Source organism: Chaetodon trifascialis, chromosome 3, assembly GCF_039877785.1.
Source record: "Chaetodon trifascialis isolate fChaTrf1 chromosome 3, fChaTrf1.hap1, whole genome shotgun sequence".
Classification (NCBI taxonomy): domain Eukaryota; kingdom Metazoa; phylum Chordata; class Actinopteri; order Chaetodontiformes; family Chaetodontidae; genus Chaetodon; species Chaetodon trifascialis.
Window position 1 is genome coordinate 15,238,651 of NC_092058.1, and position 18,879 is coordinate 15,257,529.

Below are 18,879 nucleotides of genomic sequence, written 5' to 3' on the forward strand. Positions count from 1 at the left end.
GAATACATCTGCCATTCCTTATCACACCATATTGACAACTGAATCTGCATTGTCCAGGAAAACCCACCGATTATGCCAATCTCTCTCTCTCTCTCTCTCTCTCTCTCTCTCTCTCTCTCTCTCTCTCTCTCTCTCTCTCTCTCTCTCTCTCTCTCTCTCTCTCTCTCTCTCTCTCTCTCTCTCTCTCTCAAATTCAAATCCAAATTGCTTTATTGGCATAATCAAAGACATGTTGTTGCCAAAGCAGAAGTAGGTTTACACATTAAACATTAGAGAAAAAGATTCACATACTACACATGAAGCAAAAAGATTCATATACTAAACATTAAAGGAAAACATTCACATATACATTACATATTTTATATACATATTAAATAAACAGGTCGCATATGTATGTTCTAATTCTTCATATTTTGGGATCTTATGGTTGTTTTGAGTCCCTCAGGCTGGCAGAGACATATTAAGGTGCCAGAGGAGCTGTTGTCCCTTCACCCAGGAGGATTGACAATTTCCCCTCTGGGGTCAACATTAGGAAATCTGGGATTCTCTAGGCTATTTCCTCTCTCTCTCTCTCTCTCTCTCTCTCTCTCTCTCTCTCTCTCTCTCTCTCTCTCTCTCTCTCTCTCTCTCTCTCTCTCTCTCTCTCTCTCTCTCACACACACACACACACACACACACACACACACACACACACACACACGTGCCAGTCTTAAGACGATTATGGCAAAGGGGAGCACAAAGCAATTACTGTCACTTATCATCATCATACCGGTGTCACTCTGTGTGTACAAATATGCACATGCCCCCCACACACACCTACACCCGCACACACACATACACATACACACACACACACACACACACACATACACACACACACACACACATTCACAATACCTCAAGGTAGACACTACACTCAGGAAAAGCACTGGGGCTCAGTGAGGCAGTGAGAAACAAGTAGAGAGATGGAGGAATATGATGTTATCGTGCTTGGAACTGGACTTAAGGTAAGAAAAGTTTTTCTTGTAGAGTATGTAGGCAACGGTGGAGGCGGTTAGGAAAAACAGAAGCATCTGCCAGTTATCAGGGCATTACACCTACTGCAGTATCCATAGCAACAAAGAGTGTAGATCTAACCGAAACCTCTATTTTCACTGACCAAAGATTGGATTGGTGCTATGACTAACTAAATTTTATTCACACGTGCCAAGAAATGAATAATCCCTCAGAATAATCATCATTAACTGCATAACATTCTGTACTGAGAACAAACACTATACTGAATAACTCTTGTTCTTTCATTTGTTCCCTAAAGTATTCCTACTCCTGAATAGTTGACAGTATAAGTGGTGGTTAAGTTTGTTGATGAGTAAAATGGTCACGATTTAACTGACCATTCACATGCAGACCTTCTGTGCTCCTGTTGGCTGATTAAGGGATTTACAACAATTAGATGACATCATTATGCTGGTGTTGATCCTTGTCCTGACAGTGCACTTTACTGTCAACCCCCCTGTCTGTCTCAGGAATGTATCCTGTCTGGTTTAATGTCTCAAAGTGGGAAAAAGGTCCTTCACATTGACAAGAATCCTTACTATGGAGGAGAGAGCGCGTCCATTTCTCCCCTTGAGCAGGTGTGTTCACACAAACAACACATGAAGAGACGTGTATATCAGCCATTTTACTACGTTTACTATTGAATACTTCTTCTACATTTACAGCTGTACAAGAAGTTTAAGGTTCCAGGTCCTGCTAAGTCTTTGGGCCGTGGAAAAGAGTGGAACATTGATCTTATTCCCAAATTCTTTCTTGCCAATAGTGAGTGCCAATCGTCTGCTTTTTAATTGTGAATTTGTTTGCATTATTTGGGAGTGAAGGAGTGCACGGTCAGCTTCTGTTTTCTCTGCTGTGTGTTTGCATTAGATGAGCTGGTGAACATCTTGGTGCACACTGAGGTCACTCGGTATCTGGACTTCAAAGTCATTGAAGGCAGCTATGTGTACAAAGCAGGCAAAGTGCACAAAGTCCCCGGCACAGAGGAAGATGCTCATGCTTCAGGTGATGAACGAAGCTGTTGCAAAATTGCACATTTGTGACTACATTGATAATGTTAAAGGAAACATTTCCCTTTCAGATCTGATGGGCATGTTTGATAAGAGAAGGTTCAGGAAGCTGCTGCTCTTTGCCCTGAACTTTGACGTGAGGAACCCGCGGACCTACCAGGACATGGATCCTAAGAAAACAACCACACGGGACCTGTTCAGCCACTTTGACCTGGGACTGGATGTCATGGAGTTCACAGGTCATGCCATAGCCTTACACAGCAGTGACAGGTCAGTCACAGGAACTTAGATAAACATGTGATGACAGGTGATCCTTCAAGTTAAAACCTACCTGGTCTCATTTCCTGTCTCCTGGTGATTCCTGTAGTTACCTGGACCAGCCGTTTTTGGAAACCATCACCCGGATCAGGCTGTACTCAGAGTCTCTGTCGCGTTACAGCACCAGTCCATACATCTACCCTGTGTACGGGCTGGGAGAACTACCACAGGGATTTGCCAGGTGACAAAATAACTACTCAAATATTTCAAGACAAGTTCCAGTTTGTCTTCATGTTACATTCAGTGCCCTGAGATCAGGCTGAGGCAGCTTCTGTGTGTTTCAGGCTGAGTGCAGAGTACGGAGGAACTTTCCTGTTGAACAGAGCGGTGGATGAGATTGTGATGGACAGCGGGAAAGTGAAAGCTGTGAAATCTGATGGGAAGGCAAGTGATTTTTGGAGGGAGGGGAAAGAAGTTGTAAAGAATTTGGGGCACCGCTGTGGGCTCAGGGATCGTGTCTTTCTGTCTCTTTCACAGCTGTTCCACTGTAAACAGCTCATCTGCGACCCGAGCTACGTTCCTACTCGAGTGAGGAAAGTGGGGCGCGTGATAAGAGTCATCTGTTTGTTAAATCATCCAGTTAAAAACACCCACGAGGCCAGCTCCTGTCAAATCATCATCCCTCAAGCACAACTCAACAGGAAATCAGGTGGGGTTTTTTCCTGCCATGAAAAATAAACAAGTGTTTCATTTATAGTGCTTCAATTAAACTGCCACATTATGCACAGATAGAAACACATCATTTTGGTTGAATTTTGCTGATGAAAAGTTGATCTCGCTGACTTATTTTTTTGGTGTCCATACAGACATTTACATATCTGTAGTGTCCTATGCCCACAATGTGGCCTCAGATGGGGTGTACATTGCCACAGTGAGCGCGACTGTAGAAACCAACAACCCAGAGAAGGAAGTTCAGCCAGGGCTGGAGCTTCTGGAGCCCATCATGCAGAAGTTAGTGATGCTTTTAGTCTCTAATTACACTGTTTGCAAAATTTAAAACTCCTTTTGGAAACATTTATGTTTTTTCTTACACCACTTTGAATCTAGATTTGTTTCCGTCTGCAACCTGCTAGTTCCCAATGAAGACGGAAAAAAGAGTCAGGTAATGAGGAGATTCCTCCAGTAGATTTTCTGTACTAAAATCAAATTGAAATAAAATACAATGGGGTGAAGTGTGGTGGTCAGATTTCTCTTCTCTTCTCTGTCTTCACTAGATTTTTGTGTCCCGCTCATACGACGCCACAAACCACTTTGAGACCGAGTGCGAGGACATCAAGGACATGTATCACCGGATCACAGGAGCCGAGCTCAGCTTTGGAAGATCACAGAGACACCAGTCTCACACCTCCGACGATGACTGAGAAAGACGCTCAACATTAGGACCACATGGGGAGGACACAAAGACTTTATGCATGATTTTACTACCACACAGCGGTAAAGCTGAGGGTGTTCTGTAGTTCTGTAGAGTGAATTAATTGTGTGTGCTATGTAAATGTTGAGTGTTTTTTTCCCTCTCATTTCTTTACTGTAATTTTGTCTCTTCTGTGAAATTCTTTTCTTCTGTCGACCCTCGTGAGCTCCATTCTTCTGCATCTGCATTGTTTTGGTATTAAAAAAATGGAAAACCCTGTAACCATCAATAAAACTTCTTGAGCTACAGTTCTGAGGTTTTATTGTTGTTTTATTGAAATTGTGGCTAAATTATGACTTTATCTAGTAAAGCGAAGTGGATATTCAATATGTTCTTAGCTGCTTACATAATGCCTGTCAACTTTGCCTATCAACTCATCAAAGTAATTAACTCTGAGGTAGCTGAGTGTAGCATGGAGGAACCAGTTTGACAGGAAATCATCTTGCTTTTTTTTTTTCCTTGAAGCACAAATCAGCGCCACAAATGTTCAGCTGAAAAGTAATCATGCAGCACTCTGCATGTCAACCACACTGGGCATGTGGTGCAGAGGCAGATGATTAGAGGTGATGTGCAGAGGATTTGTACATTCTCTTATCTATGGAGCTTATGTGTGAGAAGGACAAAGCCACTGAATTATGTCATGTGCTGGACGCAGGCAGCTTGTTGGTGGCAGCGCTGCTGGAGGCAGAGGACGCACAGAGTAAAGAGGCTTAGCAGATGAAGGACAGTCACCATCAACACCTTGTGTGGAGGGGCTGGATCATAATCATACACAAATTATTCTTTCTTTTATGCATATGGATTCCTTTTATCTACTGCTGTCTTTTAAAATAATAAATATTCCATTTGGGTGCTATCACACATTTATGTTATACACGAAAACACATTTAATTCAAGTTATTGTTCCATATAAAGCTTTTAAATATATACTTTATACACAAGAATGGGCTGCTTTTAACACCTTCATCTCCACAAAATAACACTTGTAATCAAATATACAGTACTGAGTTTCTTCAGAGCCGGATGTCACTGCGTTCCTTTGGAAGCTTTGTGCAGAACCAGAGCAACCATCCCTCAAGCAGGCCTGAGATCAGTCACAAACCTCAAACCTCCATCTGCAGAAATCAGTCCCTATTTCTGTTGGCATCACAACACTTATTCCTGTGTCACATCCAGTGCCGTGCTGATGGGCGGAGGGATCAGACCGGCGGCTGTCACTCGTCGCTCACTGGTCAGGAAGTTGAAGGTTGCACATGCATTTGGCTGTAACACAGCAGAGGTGAAAAAGAAACAGAAATGTCAGCTAGGGCAGCTCAGTTAGTCTGAGCGTGTTGTTGGTGAGACAGTCAGAAAGTCTTTCACACTGTCAGCAGAGCGTATGCGTTTTACTACACTGACACACTGGGCATACTTTACCGTGTCTTGCACCTCCACAGCAATGCCTTTTTTTCTGAGCAGAGCAAGAACTGAGGGGTTGATTCGTTCAACCCGTGCGCCTGTGCCCAGCACGAGAATCTCTGCATAAACAACAACAAAATAAGTCAAATGCATTGAAGAAATGTTTGGGTTTTTTTTCAGTGAAATACACTGTACATCAGGCATGTCAAACTCATTCCACAAAGGGCTGTGTGGCTGCAGGTTTTTCCTCCAACCAATCAAGAGCACACAGTCTGACCAATCAGCTGTCTGAAGACTGAGATCAGTGTGTTCCGGCCTTCAGTCACCAGATCTCAGCCCAGTTTAACACATCTACAGGATTTTGGACCAATGTGTTAAACAGTGATCTCCACCACAATCATCAGAACACCAAATGAGTGAATATCTTTTGGGAAAATGCCGATCATCACACTTTAAGTCAGGTTCTCTTTTAATTTATCACCCATCTGTGTGTCAGTGTGCTTTTATTCTTACCTATTTTTGGTTCAATCATGTGGAAAAGTGAGACACTTTCTTCTGTGATGTCTTTATAACTGCCGACCTTCAGAGAGAGAGATTTGGAGCATTTAAAAAACCCCAACAAAGATTGAAGTTGTAATGAAAAACAAAGCTGTGAAAGTAGTCTGGATACTGATCTCACATTCCACTGGAGGATAGCAGGAGGCAGCACAGCGCAGGGCCCAAACACCTTGTTCCCATCGATGTTGAATCCTTGAGAACTGTAGCTGTGGATCATGGTCCCGCCGTCTGGCTCCTTCTGCATGACGGACACTGTGGTACGCTGGTACATCTCATCATCGCTGGGACCCAGTCGATGCGCACGAGACAGGAATGGGCTGGAACAAAAGACAGTAAAGTTAGAACCAATAACGTATTATAGCACCTGTCAAAAAGTTTGTATACACCTCAGTACCCATGTACAATGTAAAAAATGACAAAAATAAAGAAAAACCAATGACTTAGAAGGTGTGTCCAAAGTTTTGACTGGTACAGTAAGTACACAAGACTGCTCATTCTCTATTATTTACTGTGAGTATTTGTGAGGGGTCTGGAAAGCATCCCCCTCAATAAGGTGAAAACTGAACATTGTTGTCAAGTAACAAAGAATGGACTAATGCAGGAAGTTTGTTATTTTGGTTTGGTGCTTTTATTTTGACCAACTGTTCTCTCTTTGAGGTTGACTGGGGGGGGGGGCAAATCACCTTGTTAGGTCATACCAAGGTGGAAGGTAGAGAGAGGGGAGCTAGTAGCAGGGGGTTAAACTGTATTAGATAAGAGTTCTTTACATTTTGTGCAAAATAGTATTTGACAACATTAAATGGTAAAGGTATGTTTTTAAACAGTTTTGTGTCCTTGGGGGCCCTTCACATGGGTAATGGTATGGGCAAAAATCATGTAATGAGGATAATGCTCATTTTCACACCACGCTCTACACCTCAATCCCTCTGGCTCTCATCCTGTTTGTAGAGGTCTGCTACCATCAAAATCCTACAGTATTAATATTGCAATTAGTGCTTGTGGCTTGAAAAACTGTGAGCCGTGTCTCCATCGCTTTACATTTCTCAGAAAACAGACTGCACTGCAGAGCTGTTGCCATGTGACCCAGTTTAAAAGCCAAAAATCTCATGCCAACCTACTGACAGGGCTGGCAGCCAGGAGCTTTAGGGCTGTTTCTGCAGAAAAGAGGCAGCCAAGAAACAAGCATTTCTCCTCATCTAAGGAGCTGCAGCACATTTCAGCCTGTTCTCACACTTTTTCTTCCTGACTCTTACAAAAATCTGAGCACATTATGTAATCTTTTGTTTCTGAGATGTGAAGTGCTGCACTTTCTTATTAACTCGCCAGCTGGTATTTTAAAGCAGCACAGCAGGGGACTCATGGGGTGACCTGGCCTGAAGACAGAGAGAAAATAATGCCTGAATCCACCAGATGGAGCCAGAGATGTTGTCTGATGGGCTCACAGGTTTAGAGCTCTTTCCTAATGGGAGAAAAAGTCTGCACATCCAAAAATCTCCTCACAGGAGATATCATGACAAAAAGGAAATCAGTACACTGCTCTTTGCTCCCACAATGTCTCCCTGTTCACTGTTGCTGAGCAATGTTTTGATCAATCACATCTTCATCAACACTTACAAACAGAATACATCAAATCAGAATACATCTACAAAATCCATTGGCTATATCCCAAGACAGCCATGAGTGTCATCACAAAACAACGTCAGTAATCATCAATTACAGAAGTCAACATTTAAAGAGTAAAACTATATAATAAACAGTCAGACAGAACCCCAAAGAGAAAGTGAATGGTTACTTCATTGTTTTCTAGTACATATCAATATATTGTCATGCATGCAAGGTAGATTTGGGCTACAACCAATGAATTCTTTATTTGATGTCATTTGTAGACTTAATGAGTAGCTGATAAACCAAAAGGAAAATAATGGTGGTAAACAAACAAGATCTCTCAGTCAATAGAAGAGTTAGTGTCATCCCATCATATGATATGACCTATAGTGTCAAGCCACACAGTACTTTTCTAAAAATTATTATAATAATATTCTCAGTTCAAAATATGTCTCAAAATGAACGTTGCTTCTGTTGAATAAAAGTAACTTGTAATCGGTCATTTCAAACTGATATTTCAACAACGTGACGTTTTAATGTCCTCGTATCCAAGGCAGAGGAGGGGAGACGTAATTAAGGACAGTTGCCTAAGCGTCCGCGCTGAGTTTCCGTCTTCAGCTTAAAGGAATCACAGGCCTTCATGAAAGCCTAACATACCTTGAGAAAGCGGGAACTGTCCTGGAGGAGAAGAGAAAGCCCTGTGTTGATCTCTGAAGGAGTAATCTGGCACAAACCGGACTGGCCATGTTGACTGAGCACTGTGAGAGGCACACAGACACGGGGGACAGATTTCTGTGTAACACCAGCCGCTTGTTTCCGGTGTTGTGTAACGCTAAGTCGAACACTTTTTATTTCAAGTTCATGCTTGACTCGGTGGTCGTTTTGGGTTAAATTGTCGTGTTTTGTTTGATTTATTTGATTGATTTATTCATTTTACACCTATTTAGACATATGTATGAGATGGCGTTGAGAAAAAAAAAATCTATCCTCTATCATCAGCTAAATGCTAAGCTATAAGAGCAACTGATGCTCTAGCTAACGTAGCTAATGTTGCAGAATGTAGAGTTCAAACTGAAATAACAGGAAAACTGGTTTCTGTAACCACATTGATCCTGTATGAAAAGGCATTGATTTGAGCTAAAATCAATACTTTTTACAATAATGTTATTGTGCTTTTATTGTACTAATATGCTACATATAATAATATATAGCCTTATAATTATGAATATGAATGGAGTTTGTAATGCATGATGTGGCTGAGATAAATACAACTGATGGCTGAGGAACTGATACTACATCATTATAACTCAAAGTATATAACATCAAAACAAGTTATAGCACCTATTTAACCATTTGACCATTTAGCATAATTGGTAGCAGTAAAAATTGCAATGTACAAATGTAAGCTGTCTTTAAAAGTCATGAACTCAGATGATGAGTAACGGCTCTGCCTTTGATTAAAATGCCTGGGGGGCGTGTTCATGGAGTAACAGCGCCCCCCGCGGCGTTTACTGGCAACAGTCACAGGTCAGATGATCCCTGCTGCATTGTAAATAGACAGGAGCGATCCACCGTGGCCATGCCTTCATAGCCTCTTTAAATCACCTCGAACAGAGCAGATATTCCCACTCGGAGACGCCCTACCTTCCGACACCGCTTCTCTCGCTGTTTCGGCTCATTTCGGCGTGTTTACGCGTTGATAAACTATGTACCGGTCTCTGTACGCCTTCCGATCCGCGGAGCCCAACTCGCTGCACTTCGCGGCCGGTGAAAGCTTCTTAATCCTGGAGAGGAGCAACAAACACTGGTGGCTGGGGTCCCGCTGCAGCTCGGGGGAAACCGGCTACATCCCAGCCTCATACATCGAAAAAATACAGGTAAACAACACTTCCTGACCCGGGTGTTGTTTCTTCTTGTTCTTCTTCTCTCTCTCTGTCTCAATGAGGGCAAGCTGTGCCCATGCTGAAGTGAAATCCAGTGAATGCGCCGTAATGTTAAGGATTGAATTGATGGGTTCGAGAGAGACAGATCCCATGTAAGTGAGCTTTATGTGCTGCAGTGCGGGCCGTGTTGACGCTGAGTGCTGATAATAGCCAGGGAAGAGGAAAATGCATGCTTTGCAGGAGAACCCATGAATTATTGGAAGGATTGCATGATGTAGGGACATGGCCTTCTGCACTGCAGCTGCTCACTGCGACAGAGGGGAGGTCAGGAAAAGATGGGACATGACAGGATAGGATGATACAGAATAAGATGAGACAGGACATATTGTTTCTGCTTACATTGACCTCATCTGCCCCTTTGACTCTGTTTCATTATCCAGAACCATCCTCAGCTCTCCTTGTCATTGTTGTCTAAGTAGCTACTTCCTTCCACAAAGCTCTCAGTCACACCCACATGTGCTGCACAGTGAGGGGAGTCTGTTTTCCAAGGATCAGGACTGAACAGTGAACTAGTTGGAGCATGCATTTTGTGAAATCACAGGCTCGGGTAGGAATGCTCTCTGCTGTTGTTAATGACATTGGCTGCAGAGGTTTAATGAGCCTGAATGTGAGGCCTCGCTGAGCTCGTGTGTCACTGGTTAAAAGGCAGCTTTTTGTTAGATAACTGGCCTAGTTTGTGTCTGCCTGGAGTCACGCGTGCCCCCGAGCTGCGGTTCAGTTCTGTTTTTGTTTAAATTTTAATAATTGTGATAATGAATTTTTAATTTGCACCCCCCCTTCTCTGGCAGGCTCCCGAGCAGGATGAGGTGTTGCAGTCTATTGACAGAGCGATCGAGGGCATCCACAATGTGGCCTTAAAAAATGGAGGCAAATACAACTTGGAGCAGAGAGATGTTCTACAGTGAGTCAAAATGCTCGTAATAAACTTCAGATAGCAGATTGATTCTGATTCTGCGCCCTGAGCTTGAATCCTTCTGCCCTTCTGTCGCAGGAAGTTGATCCATCACAGAAAGGAGACTCTTGCACGACGAAGTTCCTCCTCCTCCAGTCACAAGCAAGGCCTCCCATCTTCCAGCAGCGAAATATCTCTCAGTCAGACTCCTCCACCCAATGGCCTTAACCGAGACTACGGACGACAGGGGAGCATGCCGTTATCAGGAAGCATGGACAATATGCAGGGAGAACAGGGCTTTTACCAGGTAACACACTCTCAATAATACTCATTCAAATGTTTTAATTGAAACAAATGTACAGAATTTAAACATTTAGAGAGATTACAGGCATGCTATGATACTTAAAATCAGTTAATTTTATCCGTTTTCTTCATTGTCTTACTTTTGTATTGTGGGTTATAGTCTGCCTCCTCTTTCTCTGTTCTTCTTCCTCAAAAGTACTTGCTCTAATACTCACTCACTAATGCTCTATTTCTGAACATCCTCAAGGCTTCTGTATAATAAAAACCACTAATCTGCATTGACATCCCACCACAGATATTTGTAACCAGAGATTGTTGATTGTACAGAGAGTATCAGGATGTTACAGTGTCGATCATGAGAGATGATAAACTAACGTCACCTGGGAACACTTGTCTCATTGTAACGACCTCTGAGACACTAGTGACAGTTAAATCAACATAATGTTTATGTGGTGCAGTATAGAGCTATACACACACACACACACACACACACACACACACACACACACACACACACACACACACATACACATACACACAGTATGCCCTGAAATGACCCTCTATACAGTCAATTTCACCCCTGCATCCCCTCCTGCAGGTGCCTCCTCAGCCTCGCCGTGCAGCTCCGATCACCCCACCTCCCCCTGAGAAGCAGAGAAACAGTCGGCGTCCAGGTGAGCATTCAGAGAGCGGCGGCGTATCAACAGTCAGACAGGTTGCAGCACAGCGTTTCTGCTGCTGCTTTTAGCTGATGCTACCTGCTGTAGCTCTGTAATTCACAAACACTCTATTCTTAGTCAGGTCAGGTCCTTTTCACTCTCCTCTCTGTAACCGGAGATCTCTCTCTCCCTCTTTCTCCCTCTCTCTCTCTCTCTCCCTCTCTCTCTCTCTCCCCCTCTCCCCCCCCAGCAGAGCCAGAGATCCCCTCCAGAGTGTCCTCTCTCCCTCCGTCCCCTGCTCCCTCCCTCTCAATCAGCACCACCTCTTCAGAGTCTGGCTCCTCCCGCTCACTGCTCTCCTCCGATGTCAGCTTGCCAAGTGTTTCCAGCACCCCCCCCCCTCCCGTGCCATCCCGTGTGAAGCCCTCTGCGCCGCCTGTAGACATGCCTCCCTCGGACTCCCCTCCTCAGCCAGCCCCTGCAAAGAAGAGCCCAGCTCCACAGCCTCCCCAGCCCGCCCCTCCTTCACAGCCTGCTGTGGAGGACCAGCCGGACAGCGAATGGCCCGTTGCCCCCCCATCTGTCGCTGAGAGCCCTCCTGGCAGCCCCACCACCTCTGAGCCGGTTCCCCTGACCATTGGGGCTGAACTGATCGAGCTGGTACGGAAGAACACGGGCTTGAGTTACGAGCTGTCGCGGGTCGCCGTCGGCGTGGTGGTCGGCCATCTACAGACGGCCTTACCTCAAGCCTCCTCCTCTTTGGAGCAGGTTCTCCTCTCGCTGGTGGAGAGCAAGGTCAGATTTGTTTTCATTGCATCATGTGGATTCTGCATCCTGGAGCCTCGCCAGCTTAAAGCAGAAAACCGGTGTCGTTTAGAGTTACAGCTCAGTCTGCATTTAGCTGACATTTCACAGAGTGACTTTGAGACTCAGGGGCCATTACTCACAGTATCACTCACTCATTTCCTGTTTTGAAGTGCAGGCTTTGCAGTGTCAACCCAAGCATGAAATGAACATCTGATTCTTTCCTGGCAGATGTTTCTGTTTCTACCTCTGGGGTAGCGTAACCCCTAAGAGCAATTGCTGAAAGCTTTTGGCGTCATCCTGTATTTACATGATGACACGTGTGTGTTTGCTCAGACCCCGCTCATCCAATTAAAAAGCCTGAAATGCTCTGTGGTCCATTAGAGAGCTGCTCTGTGCTTTTGTATAGCAAACACTCAACTTGGGCTTAACAAAGCAATAATAATACAAAAAATATACAAAAAAAGAAGAAATTTAGGGCTGAAACTCAGATGATTTTCAAGCCTGTATATGTTGTTTTGAATACTTTTGAATTGAATTACAGTGCACACACTGTAATGTGTCATCCTTTAAAGCTGCTCTCATCAATATTTTATGTTATCAGTGGATGAAATTACCATTTCTAATGTGAAAGGGGTCAGTCATTGTGACACACCTGCAGGAAATTATCACCTGGCTTTCGAGTTTTTCAGCATCTCTCAGCTCATTATCCTGGTTTTACAGTCACTGCCACCGCTCTCATCAACCTCTGTTGAGCTGCTTTGAGTGAAAAAGCTCGATTGTGCACCGCCTGCCCAGCGTCAGGTGACCAGAAACAAGACTCCAAATTACTGCTAATGTTGCTCTGTATCCTCTGGGTGTGTACATAACCAACATGTTAATCACATCTCTTTATAAGGTGATGTGTTAACTGCTCGTTGCTCTGCCCGCTCCCCAAAAATAATGAATGCAGGTTTAAAGTTTGCCCTCAAATAGAATACATTTCCCCTTGATAAGCTGAGCAGCTGCTTTCTATGTGAGTGAATACATAATGTTCCTCTGTACTGGTATTTCAAGTTGAAGCAGAAACTACGTGTCATAATGTTTTCTGGCTCCGCAGGATCTGAGTGCATCGCTGCCTCAGGGTCAGGTGTGTCACGACGAGCAGAGGCTGGAGGTGATCTTCAGCGACCTCGCGCGGCACCGGGATGACTCCCAGCAGCGAAGCTGGGCTCTTCACGAAGACCACACTATCATCGCCTGCTACCTGGAGGAGCTGCTGAAGATACTGGTATGATGCAGGCTGCTGTCAGCCTCTTTGTCCTCTAACAACACATGTTTATAATGAAGTTGATGAGGTCAGACATTAAATATATTGTCTTTGTACTGTTTACAGTCTATGTCAGAATTAGGACAGCAAATGATCACATTCTGTTTCATTTATGTTTTACACTGCCCCCCCACCCCACCCCCCCATGGGGTTGAACCTCTTTTCAAAACAAAAGCAGCAGAGTGCTTCAATACAATAAACCAAGAACGGTAAACTTGGCAAAACAGGAATAACATCAGCAAAAAAAGTAAAATATAATCTTATAAACACGCAAGACAAAAAGACTCATCATGTGTTAATATGCACACGCACACATGTAACCTGTTTAAATGCACTGAAAAGGCCCGAAGAGGCAGTTTTCAGTGAAAGCTGGAAAGATATTAGGCATCATCTAAATCAGCACAGATTATAGGTTGGACAGTCTCTCAGCTGATGTGACTACATTATCCTCATCATCATTATATTATGAAAAGTTTCCTCTTGGGGTGAATCTGTGATGTGCCCACAGGACCCGTCCAGATGTCGTGCTGTAAATACCAGACACATTTGATAGGATCAGACCGGCTCAGACGACTTTACAAATCCAACAGTGTGGTCAAAGACTGAATCTGTAAACTCTGCAGGCTGCCAAATATTCTTTATTGGCAGCTTGTCTCGACCAATACTCAGATCAGGGCTGGGATGTCCAGATGAGTTGTTTTAATGGGCCCCATAATCCTCTGCTGAGTCCGGGGACCACGACTGGCAAACAGATTATGAAGTTACACAGTCATGATGTTTTTGTATCATTGCTGTTACAACTAAAAGCTGTTTTTTTTCTCCTCAGACTGATGCAGATCCGGAGGTGTGTAAGAGGATGTGCAAGGCCAACCACTATGAGAATGTGCTGTCTCTGGTGTCATATTATCAGATGGTAAGAGATTAGAGAACTCAAATCGAACCTGTGTCAAGAGAGTGACGGTGGATGTGGTGCAGGCATGAAAGATACTTCCAGCAGAAATACATTAGTTTGAAAGTTGTGCTGAGGGTCATGAAAAAACTGTTTGACGTGTGACTGACTGCACAGGAGAATCGCGTGTCTCTGCGCCTGCTGCTGCTCAAAGTGTTCGGGGCGATGTGCAGCCTGGATGCTGCTCTCATCTCCACCTTCCTCAACTCCATCCTCCCCATGGAGCTGGCCAGGGATCTGCAGACTGACATGCAAGGTGAAGATGTCTTTTTTTTTTCACTGTCTGCTCTCTTCCTCTGGAGTTGCACTCCCCAAACTTAACATGAATTTTGCTGTTTTCATTGACTGTCTCTTGCCTCCTTGTTTTTCCTCAGAACACCAGAAGATGTGTTACACAGCTTTGGTACTCACGATGATCTTCTCGATGGGCGAACAGGTGCCATATCATCATTACGGTGTGTATATATAAAGCTAATGTATTGTAACAAATTTTCAGTGGCAAATTTTCAATTACATATTACAAAAGCTGTTCCTGACCTAAACTGATCTAGAAATCTGACATGCTTGCATTAAAAGGTGTATTAAAGAGATAATGTGTTCTTTGATTGAGACATAATCCCGACCGTCCCTGCTTGCAGAACACTTGAATGCTGAATTTGTTGAGTTTCTGCTGAGTGTCGTGGAGGACGGGCTTCCCTCTGATCCCACAGAGCAGCTGCCTGACATCTTCCTGAACCTCGTGCTGGCCTTCAATCTCCACCACACAGGTGAGAAGAGCCACCGCAGCCCTTTTTCCACAGCAGACATTTAAGATCTCTGCATTGCATTTATGTTTACTCATGACAGGATCCTGGTGTTGTGCATGTTGTGCTGTCATTAGTATTTTTATTTGTGTTTACTTTTGCTTTTCTCTGCCTAAACAAGTTCTGTAGGAGCAGCAATGCACAACAGAGTTCTACGCTACTATTTTTTGCTGACCCACAAAAGAGCTTTTGTGTTACCATAAATACTTTTCTGTCTGTGTCACCCAGTACCCAGCAGCAATGTGATCATGCAGGAGCTGAAGAAGAAAAATGTCAAGATCCTGTCAGAGAAAGTGCTGCTGCTTCTCAACAGAGGCGGTAAAAATAATACTTTCGTTTGTCATATTTCTCATCCTGCATCGACGCTTTCTGCCCTGCTGACATCATTACCCACTTTTTGCCTCCTTCTCCCCAGATGACCCAGTGTGTATGTTCAAACACACCCCGCCCGCACCGCACTCGGTACTCAAGTTCCTGCAGGATGTTTTCGCCAGCCGAGAGACCGCCGACATCTTCTACCGCACTGACATGATGGTGATGATTGACATCGCCGTTCGGCAAATATCTGACCTTTCACCTGGAGACAAGGTGAGACCTGGACGCAGGGCACAGCTCCCGATTGTTCTCAGCTTTTAAAGGAATAATTTCGCATCTTGGCAAACATTCTTTTGCTACAGACACTCTCCTGTCTGCATGGTAAATATGAAGCTAGAACTAGCGGCAGGTAAGCTTTGCTGAGCACAAAGATGAAGAACTGGAGGGAAACAGCCAGCCAGGCGCTGTCCAAACATAACAACATCTGCCTAGCACACCTTTAAAGCTCCCTTATTTACACGTTTTATTTCATTTGGTTAAATCCATACAAAGACAAAGTTTAAAATCCTGTTTCTTGGCTGAGCAGTTCTTCAAGACTCCTGCTTCATATTTAACGGACAGGCATGAGAGTGGCAAGAGAGCGAATAAGCCGATTTCCCCAAATTTTGACTGATTCTTTTAATGATGCATCTGCTCTGATCTGATATCTGATTATAATCCCCTCTCGCACCCCCCTGTGAAGCTGCGGATGGAGTACCTCTCCCTCATGCACTCCATAATTCGCTCCACGGATTACCTCGAGCACCAGCACCGCCTGTCTGACCTGCAGGGGGCGCTGCAGAGGATTCTCAGGGAGGAGGAAGATCCAGGAGAGGATGAAGGGAACGCAACAGCAAAACAGATGGATAAGCTAATTGTACAGCAGATCTACAAAGAGTTCCCACAGATCAGTGAGAACCAGGACTAACCGTATCAGTATCATGCTCACACACTGTAGTCTGCTCTACTGCAGGGAGGTACAATAAAGCTTGAAAGAAGAAGAACTGACGGGTTCAGTGCCAGCCTGTGAGGAGAGAAGCTAATCAGCCTTGCCAATGTTTTCTTGGACTCGTAGTCCTAGGCTGCAGCATGCACATGATTTGAGAAAGATCTTCTTTAGTGTCTTTCATGAAGGGAAAAAAATGAACAAAAAGCCTGTGAGGTTTATTCATACATGGAGATTAAAAATAGCCAAAATACAGGCCAAATCGTTGCTGTTTCACAGAGAACTCCAAGCAATAATTACCTTAAATGTCACACATGAACTGTGTGTACTCATATTATTTTGAAATGAAAGTAACAACAACCAGGACTTTATTCTGACCAAAAAAACTTTAACCAAACTCATCTTTAGAACAAATTCAAAGAGTTTTAGTGATAAAGGGCAGTTTTGAACTGTTGTGAGGATACTTGACTCTGTGTGCTTCCCTGTTAGTGGGACCAAACTGCTGTGTGTTACTGAGAGCATTATCTTCTTTATAGAGTATAATACTCTTTAAACTAACTTCCTCTCTTACTCACCCATTCATTCATTATCGTTGAGATTAGTCAAGTCAAGTTGAACAAGTTTACTATTCCATTGAAAAAAGCACTCTCTGACTCATGTTTTTTCATTACTAAGCTTTTAGCTGAGTAACCTTTGCTGCTACATATCGAGTCTCTCCTGTGGCTCAGTCTGGTACTTCTGTCTCTTTACTGCTCTCCAACACGATCACTCTGTACTTACATATGCAAAGCTCCTCAAGCATCTGCAGTCTGTTTAACAACAGTTGGATTAAAGGGTGTTTTTGTCCATATGCTGCATTCATATTCAAACTAACTGTGCTGCAATAAGGCTTTATAGCAACTTGTAATATCGCTGTAATAACTTGAGTCTTGGCTGATGTGCGGCTTCATGGAGGGTAAACATGTTCTGCGCTTATTATCTGAGATAAAACATTAGTCTGTGTTGTTGGTTTCCAGTTATTACCTGATGCTCCTACTGAATATCGAGACAAGGGAGAGGAAATACAGGGCATTTCTTTTATCCCCTCATGGTTTTAATATTTTTAACAGCAACATGTACCTTTCCTTGTTTCTCTGCCATGATGTAGTGATTGATGTTCTCCCGTCTTACACTTTGACTTATCTGTTTTTGTCCCTGGCATGGCTTCCCTGTCTGGAAACCTGTTTCTGAGAAGGCAGACACAATCCAGAAGTGATATCAGTTTTTAGTTCATGTCTGTGTATTTGTTCATTGATTATTTGTGTGTCTGTTTACAGTGTGTGTGAGAGAGAGGTGAGTGTCTCTTCTTTCCATGATTAACATTGTCTGCAGAAGTGCTACGACTGTGTTATAATAAGACTAATAAAGCTATATTTTAACAGTGGAAGTGGTCGGACTGGTTGTTGAAAAGGTGATTGAGATTGTTGGCATTAATGCGAAGCAGCTGAGGGCGTCCAGCAGGTCTAAAGCTCAGTATGAAAGAAAATTGATTCATTTTACGCATGGTCCTGTATTTAACTTTTACTCAGTTTCCCCTTCAAAATCTCTTGTTTTGAGCTTTTATTGATTATATGTTATTTATCTTTATATTGTTTGCTTGTGTTTATTTGCCTTATTTGTTTACCTATAAATAATTAATTAATATACACATACATGCATATACACATACACACATTTTCATTCAACCTTTATTTTAACTTGGAAAATACACTGAGGTAGAGACCTCATTTACAATGAAGCCTAGTAAAACAATAAAAACAAAGCACTTAGACATGGAAAAAGCCAAAGAGAAAATTACATAAAACTTACATAAAAATGAGTAAGAAGAAAAAGCAATAAAAGCCACAGAAGAAGGACCCACTTGAAATAAAAATAAGATAAATAAAAGCAACAACAATGAAAAAAGACGGTAAAAATGCAAAAGCCATTAATCAAGGATTAACAGGAAGCACCTAGAAGCAAAGTGTGAGACAATTAAAGATTTAAATTGCCCTATGGATAAAAATGAGGAAAGCTTTAAATGGCTCTGCATGTTGTTCCATTTCCACATTTGTTGTGTTAATGACATGCTGGACACTTCTATGAACAATACTGAGAATTATACATCACAAAACAACCAAACAAAACCTAATACTGACTGACAGTATGCAGGTAAAATTTAAAGACATACCTAATTTGCACAAGTTTATAAATTCTAGATATCATGATTTCTTATTTAGATATAAACAGTGTCATATTGGGTCTTTCATCTTTATTATCTGTATTCTATCTGTATGTAATAAAGTGTTAATGTTAATTTTATATTATCTGCAGCTTCTTCATGTAAATATACACCAATGAATAGCATTTTTAACTTGTATATGAAATTTGTTTTCCACATTATTTAAATGTTAAATGCGCACATAATTAAAAACATCAACTAATTAAGATAAATCCATGATTTATTATGTTCAATGGAGTTTTCTAAATTGATGTTTCAACCAAAAGTTGCATGTTTCCAGCCGGACACCAAACAGAGACGTACC

General features: G+C 42.9%; 3 protein-coding genes across 4 annotated transcripts; 2 read left to right on the forward strand and 1 right to left on the reverse strand.

Moving 5' to 3' along the window:
* The first annotated feature begins 843 nt into the window (after nt 1-843).
* On the forward strand, nt 844-4,043 carry LOC139328602 (rab GDP dissociation inhibitor beta). Its single transcript, XM_070958426.1, has 10 exons — nt 844-1,007; nt 1,527-1,634; nt 1,722-1,818; nt 1,924-2,058; nt 2,135-2,333; nt 2,431-2,562; nt 2,666-3,030; nt 3,188-3,332; nt 3,429-3,483; nt 3,596-4,043. Exons 1-10 carry the CDS (start codon nt 966-968, stop codon nt 3,740-3,742), a joined length of 1,425 nt encoding a protein of 474 aa, XP_070814527.1. The 5' UTR covers nt 844-965; the 3' UTR covers nt 3,743-4,043.
* On the reverse strand, nt 4,041-8,151 carry ndufaf3 (NADH:ubiquinone oxidoreductase complex assembly factor). The gene is made up of 5 exons (XM_070958427.1): nt 8,011-8,151; nt 5,870-6,065; nt 5,704-5,770; nt 5,209-5,309; nt 4,041-5,055 (listed from the first exon to the last, which is right to left on the reverse strand). Exons 1-5 carry the CDS (start codon nt 8,097-8,099, stop codon nt 4,948-4,950), a joined length of 561 nt encoding a protein of 186 aa, XP_070814528.1. The 5' UTR covers nt 8,100-8,151; the 3' UTR covers nt 4,041-4,947.
* A 726-nt stretch (nt 8,152-8,877) lies between these two features.
* nckipsd (NCK interacting protein with SH3 domain) lies at nt 8,878-17,739 on the forward strand. Of its 2 annotated transcripts, none has more exons than XM_070958428.1 (13): nt 8,878-9,230; nt 10,085-10,197; nt 10,288-10,495; nt 11,090-11,165; nt 11,401-11,945; nt 13,054-13,224; nt 14,090-14,176; nt 14,330-14,468; nt 14,587-14,667; nt 14,851-14,979; nt 15,244-15,333; nt 15,431-15,603; nt 16,073-17,739. In XM_070958428.1, the coding sequence occupies exons 1-13, from the start codon at nt 9,060-9,062 to the stop codon at nt 16,295-16,297; spliced, it is 2,208 nt and encodes a 735-aa protein (XP_070814529.1). In that variant the 5' UTR covers nt 8,878-9,059; the 3' UTR covers nt 16,298-17,739. The 2 variants fall into 2 exon arrangements, with proteins under 2 accessions (XP_070814529.1, XP_070814530.1); XM_070958429.1 differs by having other exon boundaries at nt 8,884-9,230; nt 11,404-11,945.
* The last annotated feature ends 1,140 nt before the right edge of the window (nt 17,740-18,879 follow it).

Bases quoted from the DNA above. Each gene is read 5' to 3' on its own strand.
- LOC139328602 (XM_070958426.1), top strand. From the start codon at position 966: ATGGAGGAATATGATGTTATCGTGCTTGGAACTGGACTTAAG. The intron at 1,008-1,526 runs GTAAGAAAAGTT...TGTCTGTCTCAG, and splicing joins TGCTTGGAACTGGACTTAAG to GAATGTATCCTGTCTGGTTT. The intron at 1,635-1,721 runs GTGTGTTCACAC...CTACATTTACAG, and splicing joins CCATTTCTCCCCTTGAGCAG to CTGTACAAGAAGTTTAAGGT.
- ndufaf3 (XM_070958427.1), bottom strand. From the start codon at position 8,099: ATGGCCAGTCCGGTTTGTGCCAGATTACTCCTTCAGAGATCAACACAG. The intron at 6,066-8,010 runs GTATGTTAGGCT...CTTTTGTTCCAG, and splicing joins ACAGTTCCCGCTTTCTCAAG to CCCATTCCTGTCTCGTGCGC. The intron at 5,310-5,703 runs GTAAGAATAAAA...TTGTTTATGCAG, and splicing joins CATGATTGAACCAAAAATAG to AGATTCTCGTGCTGGGCACA.
- nckipsd (XM_070958428.1), top strand. From the start codon at position 9,060: ATGTACCGGTCTCTGTACGCCTTCCGATCCGCGGAGCCCAACTCGCTG. The intron at 9,231-10,084 runs GTAAACAACACT...CTTCTCTGGCAG, and splicing joins CATACATCGAAAAAATACAG to GCTCCCGAGCAGGATGAGGT. The intron at 14,469-14,586 runs GTGAAGATGTCT...GTTTTTCCTCAG, and splicing joins TCTGCAGACTGACATGCAAG to AACACCAGAAGATGTGTTAC.